The sequence below is a fragment of the Lissotriton vulgaris genome, chromosome 5 (assembly GCF_964263255.1).
Source record: "Lissotriton vulgaris chromosome 5, aLisVul1.2, whole genome shotgun sequence".
NCBI lineage: Eukaryota > Metazoa > Chordata > Amphibia > Caudata > Salamandridae > Lissotriton > Lissotriton vulgaris.
The window spans coordinates 1,012,159,823-1,012,172,879 of record NC_141693.1 but is presented as its reverse complement, the minus strand read 5'-3'; the positions used below and the strand labels follow the sequence as shown (position 1 = coordinate 1,012,172,879).

General features: G+C 47.5%; 1 protein-coding gene across 1 annotated transcript in view; it reads right to left on the bottom strand.

The window, feature by feature from the left end:
- Positions 1-1,985: 1,985 nt before the first annotated feature.
- RRP12 (ribosomal RNA processing 12 homolog) overlaps positions 1,986-13,057 on the bottom strand; it is a 438,408-nt gene continuing 427,336 nt past the window's right edge. The window contains exon 34 of the mRNA XM_086922631.1: positions 1,986-3,363. Within this exon, the coding sequence (XP_086778757.1) occupies positions 3,261-3,363 (103 nt within the window). The 3' untranslated portion in view covers positions 1,986-3,260. The remainder of the gene's footprint in view (positions 3,364-13,057) is intronic.

Here is a 13,057-nt window from a genome sequence, read left to right as displayed (position 1 = left end):
GGCAGGTGCTTTTAGTAAAACATTACGGATGATGTAGATATAAAAGATGGATTAGGTAGTGTGCGTCAGAGGCAGAGGAAGCCTCCTTCTGTTATTACTAGAACAAGGAGCACTGCATGGGGATGAGGGGGGTAATTCTTAATTACAAAACATCTGTCTCTGACCCATGTTAAGCCTTAGTGCAGAAGTTCTTCAACTGTGAAGCATAAGAGAAACAAGAGGCAACTTAGAATTAATAACTTTTTTTCCTGCCACAGAAACAACCTTAGTATTGCCATTTCATAGCACTTAGAAAGAAGGGTTACTACTACCAAATGTAGGAGTAAGACATTTATCGGCCATGGAGGAGTGAATTGCAGAGTGGACCCTGCAAGGTTTCAAATTCCCAAGCGTTTAAAAGAGAACCATGTCCAGTTAATCGTTGCTACTAAATAGTTCTATATTGACTCGTTGCATGTTGGTTCCCACTTACACTGTTTTAGTGCTTAGATATGTATATATTTTGGATGAAAAAGGTTTGTATATTTTGCAAAATACTGGCTTTTTGGTTGATACAGTGGTTTAACCCACTGCAGCGTTTCAGGGGCACTGTAAAAGGAGAACAACTAAACGAGGGAGGGGACAGCTTTTGTATTTTATGACATTACACCAAATTCCCCCTTCAGAAAAGGCAGCACTATGCATCAAACACCTGGCTTCAAAGCACACGTGGGTGATGCTTCTGATTCCCCGCACCTCAGCCAGGCATCACTAAGAAGATGCAACCAGAATAAATTGCTTGCAACTTGACAAGAGTTTCCATGCTGCAAATAGTGAGTGGAAGTAAATTGCAAACAGTTGGGGGAGGCACTTTTATAAAAGTACCTGAGAAAGGCGATTGGGCGAACAAGCACCTAGCTGTCAGGATGGCTCAGCAAACTAAAGACTCGCCGCTCACAAATGTGGTGCCTTAGGAGTCAAGAGTTTGAATTTGCCCTAAAAGCCAGATTCGTCCTTCCGATTATGTTAAATTTAGAGCGCTTAAAAATGGCATGCTACATTTGGTGCTATATCTAACCGAATTGTTGCTGTATCGCTGGCTGGGGTACAATCCTTGTCTGTATAATGTGCTAATAGCGTGCATTATAGCACACAGTGTGAGGAAGAAGCGCAAGCGGAAGGGGGTCTGTGGTGCATTAGGGTGAGGTCTGACTCTTATTACTGTGCCCTCTCACTGATGTTCCCCACTAACACCGGTGTTAGCTGTGCGATACACTGCATGTCTGGGTACCATGGCGACAAGAGACACAAAGTGACAGGACAATGAAAGTGCATGTGTACAGCACTGGGTTTTTACTCTGCACACTTTCAATCCGTGTTTGTTTTAGGGTGGCATCTCTCCAAGAGGAGCGGGCACAGTTCCTCTGAAGGGGGTAGAGTTAAGTGCCTGTGACAGGTGGCTTTAGATGGAAATACAGAAGCGCTGGCACATGTTTGCTCTTGATAAGTGCTTGTACTCTATCCTAAAGTATTTTTATAGCAAAACTGAGAAGCACATGTACTCTCCTTTTCAAATGACTCAGTACTGGACCATTTAAAGCACTGCTAAAGCCCCAACAAATCGCTAGTTTAAGTGAGCGCATGTGTGCATTGTCAATTTAAATAAATGTGGAAAAATACAGAAAAAATGCCCAAAAAATAAATATGGATAAATACAGACGGAAATGGCAACAAAATAAATACCATAAAACCCTATCCCTATCAATTTATGATTGATAGGGACATTTTTCACTATCCTAACAGCTTAGCACGTTTATCATCTAGCTTTCTATACAAACTACATCTTTTATTTAAATATCTATTGTCTCAAATAAATGAAAAAACAACAAAAAGCCACAAAGGGGATCAAAAACATGGATCCCAACAAAACGCAATTCCCAAAACCATCAAGGTATGCAGCAGTGCCAAGGTAAGTGACCCCAAGCGACACAAAAACACCAGCACACTGCATTTTTGCTCTTTATTAAACCTGCCATATCTTTAAATAAATGTCAGCAGCTCGCAGAAAGAGCAAAGATGAACTAAAAACGAAGTCATAATATGCCTTAAAAAATGAGTTTAATGTGTTTCGTGTTTGAGAACCTAAAGGCCATTTGAAGTAGTTTTCAATTATTTCAAAAACATGGATACAGCTCTTGACCGTAAGTCTTATTACAATAAGGAGCAAGACAGGACTGTTCTCTAGCGTGCTCGGTCTGCCTTCTGCATTCGGTAAACAAGCTCTACACTGCCAGGGCTGGCATGGGCAACCGAGCACTAATCCGGTCACGCGTGCTTAATTTTAAAAACAAGCAACGCTCGAGGACAGCATGTTTCCTGAAACATACTCAATCACTGCCGTGTACGTGCTGCCGCTCACTTAAAGCGCCAACTCGATCGGGGGCACCAAGACAATGGCATGCCGCATGTATTTCTGGGTAAGACCCTTGACAGCGTTTAAAGCCAGGACATTGCACTTGTTAAAATCTATAATTGAGATGGCAATTACCTCCTCCCACACACAGCCTGTTCAGAAGGTGCAGGTGCACTGGTCTTAAACACGATCCATACACTGCACATTTTGATTTTCGGACGTATTTTAAAAAGATCAGTCATTTCACTCAAAGATAAAAAGACAGGCATTACATAGTGAGTTATTTACAGGCGCGTGGCAGTAAATGACCGTGATCCAACCAGAAATATTAAGGGATGAGGAAAACAATCACGTGTATTTTACTGAAACCAAATAGACAGATCTTGAAGGCAGAAAAGGTTAATTTACGCCACAGCACGGTTTCAAACGTAAAGAGGCAGTGTGTCAAATACAATTACAAATCAAAAATGCTTTTGTTTTTTGTTTTAAAAAAAGCCAGGAAATGTGTATTCCAAATGCAGCCGACCCGTACCCAGATACTGAACAAATGTACTCATCCCACCAAATTAAAGACAGCCTTGACATGCGTCACGTGGTTCTTGCTTCCATGCTTTAAGTTTGTGCTCGTCTTAGAAAACTGCCCGATCTTCAGGGTGAACAGTAAACCATTTCCTGCTTTGGGCAGTTACCCCCCAAAAAGAGGCTTGTTCCTGATGCATGTGAGAAGGATCCTGTAAAACTGGGCGAGGGAGGTGAATTTACAAACAGGATGCACTCGGTTTCGACTATTCTGTGCGCTGACATCCAGAATCTATCCCAGCAGTGTCCAAGTCTTAGACATTCCCCAGTCCAAGGATGGCGGGGGCCCTCAAGCAGCGGTTTCCTTTCGTCGCCTCTTCCGTCCAGCATGTGCCCCCTTCTGAGCAGCCTTCATGAAGCCCTTGAACTGGCCCTGCATCTTGGCCTTTTTCCTAGAGCAGAGAAAAATTCACAAAATAAATGACAATTCCTGCATCAGGCGTCAGTGCACAACATTGACATCCATGCCCCTCCCCCATCACGCTCCCGCCCATCATGCGAGTGTTCAGCGCTGCTCATTGCCACGTGCAACAGTGTGTGACATCTACTGGGCCATGGAGATCCCTTAATAGAACTCAAGGAGGTCAACACCTTCGCAAGCATTATACTATTCTATGTGCCAAGTTTAAAATTCTACAAGTTAAAAGATCTCAGTGTAGATGGAAATGAACTGAAAAGTCCTGGCCTGTGGAGGAAATTAATCAGGAAAAAACACATACTTGGTTCTCTTATTTCACATCATTCTCTCCCAGACCTCTACGTCTAAAAAGACTCCAAAGTAGTAGACACGAGATGCGGGGATCTCGGGACAGGGATAGTCCTAGGATATGGGAAACAGGACAGGCCACACGAACTAAGGGCGTGATTTAGAGGAGCCAGTGACTGGAACCCTCACATCAGTGTCCCCACCCGGAGGTGGGTACAGCATGGCATCAGCCCACTCAGGTATAGGAGATGTCGCTGGTGAGCCAGGAGCCGGAGTAACCTTAGCTCCATGCTGTCGAAAGGGCCGCCCTGTCTAACTCGTGTCTTCCGACAAGATTTTCAATGCCCACCAGCATCGTTCAAGGCATCAAGCAGGGAAAAAGAACAATTTGAACGTTTTTTTTTTTTCACAATCAGCCTCAGCTTGGAGAGATTCCGTTGTCAACAAATACTCTTCATCCGCCCAGTAGGCAACTATAATAAACGGTGTCAAACTTGGTGTGCATGTACGACAGCAAAGCCAGGAAATAAACCAGCTTTAAGCAACTGTTGCAATATATATTCGTTCAACACCCGCCCCACGACCCCCAAGTCCTATCTCTCCTGTAGAACATACACTTCTTGTTACCTATTGCCTTAAAATTGAATGATAAAATCGCTGAACTTTATGCGGACATTCTTTAATGTCTTCAATGTGGCCTAGTTAATGACAGGATTCATGCCTGCCTTTTTGTTTGCAGCGCCTAGAAATTAGGCTGCTTGCATTTGTTAGTGCATTATAAAAAACGAACACTACAATATCATTATTTAATGTTCGGAAGCTACCTTTCAGCAAACATTGGAAAAGCAGATAACGTTTTCTGTAAATGAAACACGCCATAAGTGGTGGTGACAGAATAGACCAAGGTCCCTGTGAATCCCATACTTAAAGGAAATAATTGACTATTCCCTCTCCAACTATAGAGAGGGGAGAGAACAATAACATCATGGTCTTGTTTCATTCTGGCAGTAGGCAAAACCCACTTTACCCTAAGGCAGTGGTTCCAAACCTTTTGACACCTGAGGACCCCCATTGAGTCACCACTGGAAGCCGGGGACCCCCAAGCAATTTGTAGGATTTAAATTTCAAACATTAAAACAGTAATTCAAAAAAAATTAACACACGTTTGTACGCAAAACAAATACTCAAATTACTTAAGATTTTAGGGCCATATTTACAAGCCCCTATCACCATAGGAACATCACTTTTTGAGACGTTACCCTGGCGATCGGGGCTTCGCCTTATTTACAAGACAACATTAAGCCACTTAACATGGCTTAACGTTGCCTTGTAAATAAGACCCCCCATTTCAACCAATGCTTAGCGTGAAAGGGGTGGGCAGTGGGTGTTGCGGTGGGCGTTTTCCCTGCAACACCCATTGATTTTGATGCTGCCCCCCATTTACAAGGGCAACGTAAATGGGAGGCAGCGCCAACATTAGGGTCAGGGAAACCCTGGTCTTAACTTGGCAAAACAAGGTGAAATGCTTAATTTCTCATTGTTTTTGCAAAATGCCTTGGATTGTTTATATTTAGGAAGGTGACCCTTCCTGCACATCAACAATCTTTTTTTAACCCCTTGAATGCTCATGACGAGCTGAGCTCGTCATGAGCAACGGCGCTCCGGTGCTCATGACGAGCTCAGCTCGTCATGAGCCGTGGAACGCTCGCATGCGGGGATAATTCCCCTGCTGTGCTGAGCGTTCCACGGGAAAGGGTGTGGCCGTGACGAGCTGAGCTCGTCATGAGCACAGGAGCGCCGTGCCTCATGACGAGCTCAGCTCGTCATGAGCATGTGAGCGCTGTGCGCGCCCCCCTTCCCCCCAGCACAGCGGGGGAATATCCCCCGCAGCGAAGGGGTTAAAAACTACATTTTGTAACCTCCATGTGTGCTGCATTAAGCAGCATACTTAGAAATAACAAAGCGATATTTCAAGATTGTTTATGTGCAGGAAGGGGGGACCTTCCTGTACATAACAATCTTCCCCTGTTCAGTGTAGCGCCAGCGCAGGGGAAACGCAGGGCTGCACCATATTATTGTACATATGGTGCAGCCCTGCGTTTCTGAAGTGGCGGAGTGTGTTGTTAAGCCAAGGAGGCTAACGACACTCTCCGCCACTTCTGTTGTATTTTATATTGAAAGAATTTGCAAGAAAGCGAAAAAGGTTAAAGGGAAGGTTGGTGCTGCATCTCCGTGACTAACTTTTCAATGGTTGGTTTTATTTTGCAGTATGAGGCTCCTGCTCCTGCCAGGCCAAACTGGAAACATAAAGCGGCCCTGTCAAATGATTTCAGACCAGTCCCCATACGGTGCATGCCAAGTGCAGTGAGTGAGCCTGACCACTACAAAGGGGACTTTGGGAGGCTCCCCCCCCTAAGAAATTTGGGAAACAATGGTGCAGTCTACAACACATTTACCATTATATATTGAATTGTATTAGCTTTTAAAGAATAGTAAATGAAGACCTGTCTTTGCACCAGAATACGAAAATCTTTCTGGGGGTTCTTCAATGATTCCCCACTATCACCCTCCAACAGTGCTTCGCATCTCTCCATAGCCCCTCTGTCACGTGTATTTAATTTTTTATAGCATCTATCATACCATTGTAAGATGTCAGAGCAATTTACATCACACACATGTAGAGACTGAATCATACGTGTAAATCAGTGTATAGAAAATGTTACATAATGCAAAGGGGACTACAAGGTGTAGAACTCACATGTCATTCATACTGGAAGGCATTTTTAAAGAGTGCTTGGTCTGGAGAAGCACAGACTCAGGATTCATAACAACAGTGTTTAGCATTGACAATAACAATAAAAAATGTATTTCCACCCAAATAAACCTTTTTAGCAGCATCAGGGTAATGAAAGACTGGGAAAAAACATACGCCACAAACTTGTACCTTGCAGTTTGCAAGCAGCTGTTTGATGACAGTTTATAGGTCACTGTGCTAGATTACGATTGTCACTTATGAACTGCACTTTAACAAAAGAATCTCTCTGACAAAAGCAGTAACTCACTGACCCATGCATATGAAAGACTTATTTAAAATGCATGGTGCATGTTCTTTGCGGTAGGCATATTAACCCTCTGTGCTACATTAGATAAGTCCAAGATGCTACTGGACAAAACTCATCTCTCTCCAGCAGGGACATTAATCACTGGTGTTATCCTGACACTTTTATTGTTCTTTGAAAACTGCTAATGAAACAAGATACTTTGCAGTGCTTTTAAAACTGCTGCCTGCGGACCCCCTGAGAATGTCCCCCCCCCCCTTCTCCCCCTCCACCTCGCCATGAGTTGCACTCTGTTTTCTTAAGTGGCGTTTTCGGATGGGTAACAATAATGGTTTCCCATTCTTTCCTAACAGAATCACGGAAGTAATCCACCCGCGATTTGATGACAGATTTGCTCTGACATCACATCACTGACGGTAAGCCTACAATCTTGCTACGGGTGCACATTTCTCTGTGCCTCTCCGCATGCATGAATCCACCATTATCATACTGCCTATTTTACCTACAGGGACGACTGCTCGACCGGCCCCCTTAAAAAACATTTTTTGTCAACCTACGTCCTTAAAATCATATAGCAGGTAAGCCGGTCTTATCATCTACCGATGTGAATTCCACCCCACACACGGCCAACTTAATTCGGTTTTTATGTCGCATCACAGAATCGTGTGACACTGCGGGTCCCCATTAATTAATAATGTACCTTGTTCACTAAGGTGGCCCCCACCTCCTCACGTACCGGTTCTCTGACCATAACGCTTTAGTCACCTATCCAAGTATGACCTAGATGCATGGTGATTCTTTCTTATTTAAGTGTGCCAACGAGGTAGATTAATCATAGTCAACTGTGGCATAACACGTCCTCCCTTGAGGAGCCATTAATTAATTAATTCACGTGCTCTCCTCTAACATTGTGTTAATTAAATTTAATTTTAGTTCCATACTGGGATAAGTTTTTAACCCTTTTTGAAAAATACTAATATTTCCTTTTATACCGTGTAACTAGGTTGTCTATCCCCCCCCCCCCCCCCCTTGGTCCTGAAGAAGACCCCACAGCAAGTGCATGATCAAACCCTGCGTCGTTTAGAGGGTCGAACCGTCGACAACCACTTTCCTTTTGTCAACTTCACGCCATCATTGTTACATTGATTGTATTATGTGAAGTATGCTGTTTGGATTTGACTTAATACGCCGAGTTTATGGCTATTTTTGTTTTGTATCGAATTGTCAACATAGTCTCACTGATTGACTGATTTTACTGTCACCAATACCCCTCATTACCACATCCTCACTTTATCACCACCTTCCCCCCCCCCTCGCCTTCTTTGGGGCACTATACAACCGTTAACTGTGTTTGCTAAATTGATTGTATATTCAATATACCACATCCCATTGTGAATTAAACAGTGTGGATCAACTCAGTGTTGTGAAGAATAATTTTGTGATGTGTATATATTACACTTTTTTCACACTGGGACCCCTTCCTCCTAGTACCCCTGAGAATGTGTCATGAACCCCTGGGGGTCCGTGGACCACAGTTTGGGAAACAATGCCCTAAGGGATAAGACCCTCCTCATGCTGGCTACGTGACTTGTTTCATGTTATAAGGCTAAGTATTTATCAATCAATCAATCAGGGGATTTGAAATAATGCTACTGAGGGTCTCTAGGTGCTGTTGGGGGGGGGGCAGCTACGGTTCAATGGAAGAGCCAGGTCTTAAGGTTCTTCCTGAAGGTGTGGAGGGTGGGGGAGTGCCTGATGTTCACTGGGAGCTAGTTCCAGGCTTTGGCTGCGACGCAGGAGAAAGCTCTTCCTCCAGCTCGGTTTAGCGGATGCGGGGGGGGGGGGGGGGTTTGATGGGTCTCTGCGAGGGCAAGGTCTGCGGAGCGAAGGCTCCTCTTGGGTACGTGGAAGGAGACGCCCTCGTTGAGGTATTTGGGTCCGATGTTGTGGAGGGATTTGTAGGCGTGGGTGAGCAGCTTGAAGGTGACTCTTCTGGACGGGAAGCCAGTGGAGGTTGCAAAGGTGTTGGGTCATGTGTTCATGCCGTGGGGTTCCGAGGACGAGTCTGGCTGCGGCGTTCTGGACGGTCTGTAGCCTGTGTATGAGAGTTCTGTTGATTCCGGCGTAGAGGGCGTTGCCATAGTCCAATCTGCTGGTTATGAGTGCGTGGGTTACGTTTTTTCTGCATTCAGGGAGTATCCATTTGAAGGTCTTGCGGAGGATCCGAAGGCAGCTGAAGCTGGTGGAGGCGATGGAGTTGATCTGGAAGGTCATGGGGAGGGAGGAGTCGAGGATGATGCAGAGGTTCTGTGCGTGGTCTGTCCGGATGGGCGTACTCCCAAGGGCGGAGGGCCACCAGGTGTTGTCCCAGGCGGAGATGGAGGGTCCGAGTATGAGGACCTCTGTCTTCTACGAGTTGAGCTTCAGGCAGTTGCTTTTCATCCATGCGGCTAAGTCTCTCATTCCTTCCTAGAAACAGAGTCTGGTGTCTTCGAAGTTCTTCATGAGGGAGAGGGTAAGCTGGGTGTCGTCGGCTTAAGATACTATGCTGAGCCCGTGAGAGGGGGGCCATGTAGAGGTTGAAGAGAGTGGGGCCGAGTGATGATCCTTGGGGAACTCCGCAGTTGATCTATGTGGGTTTGGAAAGGGAAAGGAGGGAGTCTGATCCTCTGGGTCCTTCAGAGAGAAAGGATCGGATCCAGGAGAGGGCAGTTCCTCGTATCCCAGCGTCGTGGAGTCTGGGTGCGATGCGAGACAGTGTCGAAAGCTGAGGAGAGGTCTAGAAGGATGAGGGCTGAGGTGTGCCCCTGGTCAAGTAGTCTACAGGTGTCGTCGGTGGCAGCGAGGAGGGCCGCCTCCGTGCTGTGGTTGCTGCGGAATCCGGACTGGGAGGCGTCTAGGATGGAGTTTTCTTCAATGAAGGCGGTCAGCTAGGGTGTTTACGAGTCTCTCTGTGACTTTTGCTGTGAAGGAGAGGAGAGAGATGGGCCGGTAGTTTTTTAGGTCTGTCGGGTCAGCCGTGGGCTTCTTGAGGAGAGGTTTGACCTCTGCTCGCTTCCAGTCGTTGGGGAAGATGCCGGATTTGAAGGAGGCATTGATGGTGCGTCCTAGTTCGGGTGCAATGGCGGCGGCAGCCCTGTGGTAGATGTGCGGTAGGCAGGGGTCTGCGGGGGCTCCTGAGTGGGTGTTCTTCATGGTCACGGTGGTGTGTTGGACGCTGGCGGGATTCCAGGTGGTGATGGTCCGCATGGGGTGTTGTCCGGCATCTGTTCGCTGAAGTTGTAGTAGAGGGCTTTGATTTTCAGATGAAAGTAGGAGCTGAGCCTGTCGCAGAGTTCCTGGGACGGTGTGAGGTCTGTGAACCAATCTGCATTTAGGGGGTGTTTTTTGCTGGGGTGGCAGAAGGGTGTAAGCTTGTCGCTGCAATTGGAGATCCAGCGGTGAAGTTTCTGGGCTGCGGAGTTGGTGTCGGTCGTGGCGCATGGGGGGTCTAGGAGAAGGGTGGCGTTGAGGTGCTCCTCTGTGATCTTGCTCCAGTTCCTTCGAGGCGGTTTGGGACCGGTGGATGAGTTGAAGGTGAAGTGTAAACAGTGGTGGTACGTCCAGGGGGGCTGTGAGGTATGGCTGAAATGGATGTTTGTCCCTCCTGCAAAGATGGTGTGTCTAGCTCTGTGCGTGGGGGTGGTGACGAGCTGCTTCAGTCCAAGGTTGGAGAGTTTGTCGAGGAGGGTGATGGAGTCGGGGTCACTGTGGTTGTCGAGGTGGAAATTGAGGTCTCCGAGTAGGATATAGTCAGCGGAAGCGATGGCGTGGGGTGCGGCTAGGTCAGCGATGGTGGTTGTGGACTGGGTGCATGGTCCGGGGGGGTCTGTAGGCGAGGGTGCCCTGTAGCGTGGTCCTGGAGTTGGTCTGGATTGGAAGTAGGGATGTTCTGTGTTGGAGAGGGGGTCGCTCGTTTTGGAGGTGGAGAGTCGAAGGGAGGTTTTGTGGGCCATGGCGAGTCCTCCTCCTGGGCTTTGGAGGCGGTCCCTTTTCTGGATCTTGTATCAGTCAGTGGCGATGTCTGGTGCGGAGGTAGCGTTAGTTCAGGTTTCGATGAGGCAGGCGACGTCGGGCGAGACGGTTTCAAGCAGGTCCCAGATCTCTACGGTTACAATGTATCTGGTAGAGACGATTCTAGCCACAGATTCCTTAATGTAGATTATCCCCAGGCGTAAGACTCGATCCGGAAAATTTTCTTTGCCACCGCATCTTTGCGGGTTGGGGGGCGGTACCCTGTGACTCCGCCCTGACGTCGTTCACGGGCATGACGTCAGCAAGGTCACATAAGCCCCACCCAGGTGCGCCAACGTCAGTTTTCTTCTGAGAACTTTTCCACACCACAACGCGGAGCCATCACAAACAAAAACTGTGAGAATATGGGAACAGTGTGCGAAAAAATCAGCTGAACAGAAAGGGACGAAAAAAATGGTGAGTAACAGCACCATCCGGAGGAGTGCCAGGCACTATGGCACCAAAAGTCATAGAAGGAAAGAGCGGAGCACAGCTACAGCTAAGCAACCCAGCAAGCAAATACAACAGCCTCCCTGGAGGCAGAGAGCATGTGAAAAACGTCACAGCAGTAGAAGAGGCCTGCATCCACAGTCCAGAAGCAGTGAAGGACAACAAGGCCAGAAGAGTAACGACAATTTACCCCAAGACAAAACCAGCAAGGAGAGGGCACCTCCTGTAAGAAGCTTAGGGCCAAGGTACAGCCAAGGCACCCCAACTCAGAGGACTGCAGAGGAGACAAAGCGCAAGCAATGAAAAGGAAGAAGAGCACGAGTAGGCCCCATACTGGAAGACCAGGGTGCAGGGACCCAGAAGTACCCATGAAATCACCAGAAAGGAAGGAGTGGACCAAACAACAAAACGAAGCATCCCACTAGGGAGGAAGTGAGGGAGAGCACTTGCAGAAGACAAAACCACCCAGAGGCAGGCGAGTGCAGAAGACCAAGCTAAGGGTCCTCGCAGAACGGGGAGGAAGGGCGGGTCGTGAAGGAATCTATGGCTAGAATCATCTCTACCAGATACATTGTTACCGAAGGTAAGTAACTCGTACATCTGATAGAGACTACTAGCCGCAGATTCCATAATGTAGAATAGATACCCTAGCCATACCCAGAAGGGAGGAGGGCCTGCGAGAGAGCCTTCCAGCAGGAAGAAACAGAGCCAAAGCAGGGGATGTGCAATGGGACGACAAGAAGGGCGGGCCAGCCCCCACCAAGCAGAAGGAAGCAAGGAAAAGGCGAAGGTAGGCCAGGATACCCCAAGCACATCCCAGGTACCAGGGACATCCACCAGAAAGCCGCGGAGAAACAGACAACAGCAGAGGAGTACCGAAGAAAATAATCACCCCAAACTCCAAGAAGAGGCAGAAATGGAGGCAAAGCCCTCCACAGCACGCACAGTGAAGGGGACAGCTGCACCGACCTGAGCCTCAAATCAGTGGACAAGGCAGGAACGGCTCCACAGCCAAGAAAGGCAGGTGTGAGAAGAAAGAAGTAGTCTCACAAGACTCCAGCAGAACAAGAGGCAGGAGCACAAGGGCCTACGCCAAGGCCCCCGGCCGTGGACCAGAAAGATCAGGCATGCATAGCCAGCTAGTAAATACCATGAAGCTGAGCGCCCAGAGCAAGCAGAGCGCAAGACGAAGGCAAAGGCAAGGGAAACCCAGAACAACCCCTAAGGGAGAGCGTTCCGGGCATAAACCGACTCACGAAAGAAGAAGGACCAGCCAGAAGTGAAGAGGAGAATAAATAGGACGGACTAAGCAGTCAACCAGCAAGACAGAGGACCAGGTTAAAACGCCGGACAAAAAAGGGTGGAAACATCACAGCACAATGCCGTAGGCGGCATGCCAAAGCTGGCCCAGCGATACAGCGGATACTGAAATGACAGAACCTGGAGTAGCTCAAGCTACGCCCCGACAAAAGCAAAGCACCCACACCGGCGGTATACAGCAACCCCAGGAAAGGCGAGGAACCCGTAAAGGGGAGTCCACACCCTCCCAGTGTAGAACAGAGCTATACAACAGCTACAAGTACTCCAATTAGGGTGAGACTCGTCCCAAAGAAAACATAAGAACCACTCTTAGGGAAAAAATTCCTGCATCAGACGACAAGAACATAAGGACCTGTGGTTAGAACCACAGACGGCTTAACAATCAGCCCAAAAATACACACTTGCCAAAAGGGCTGAACCAGCAGAAAACAGAAGAGAGGGGCCAACCAAGGGACCCCAAAGGCACGTCAAACTACACAGAACTTATAAACGAGCCAC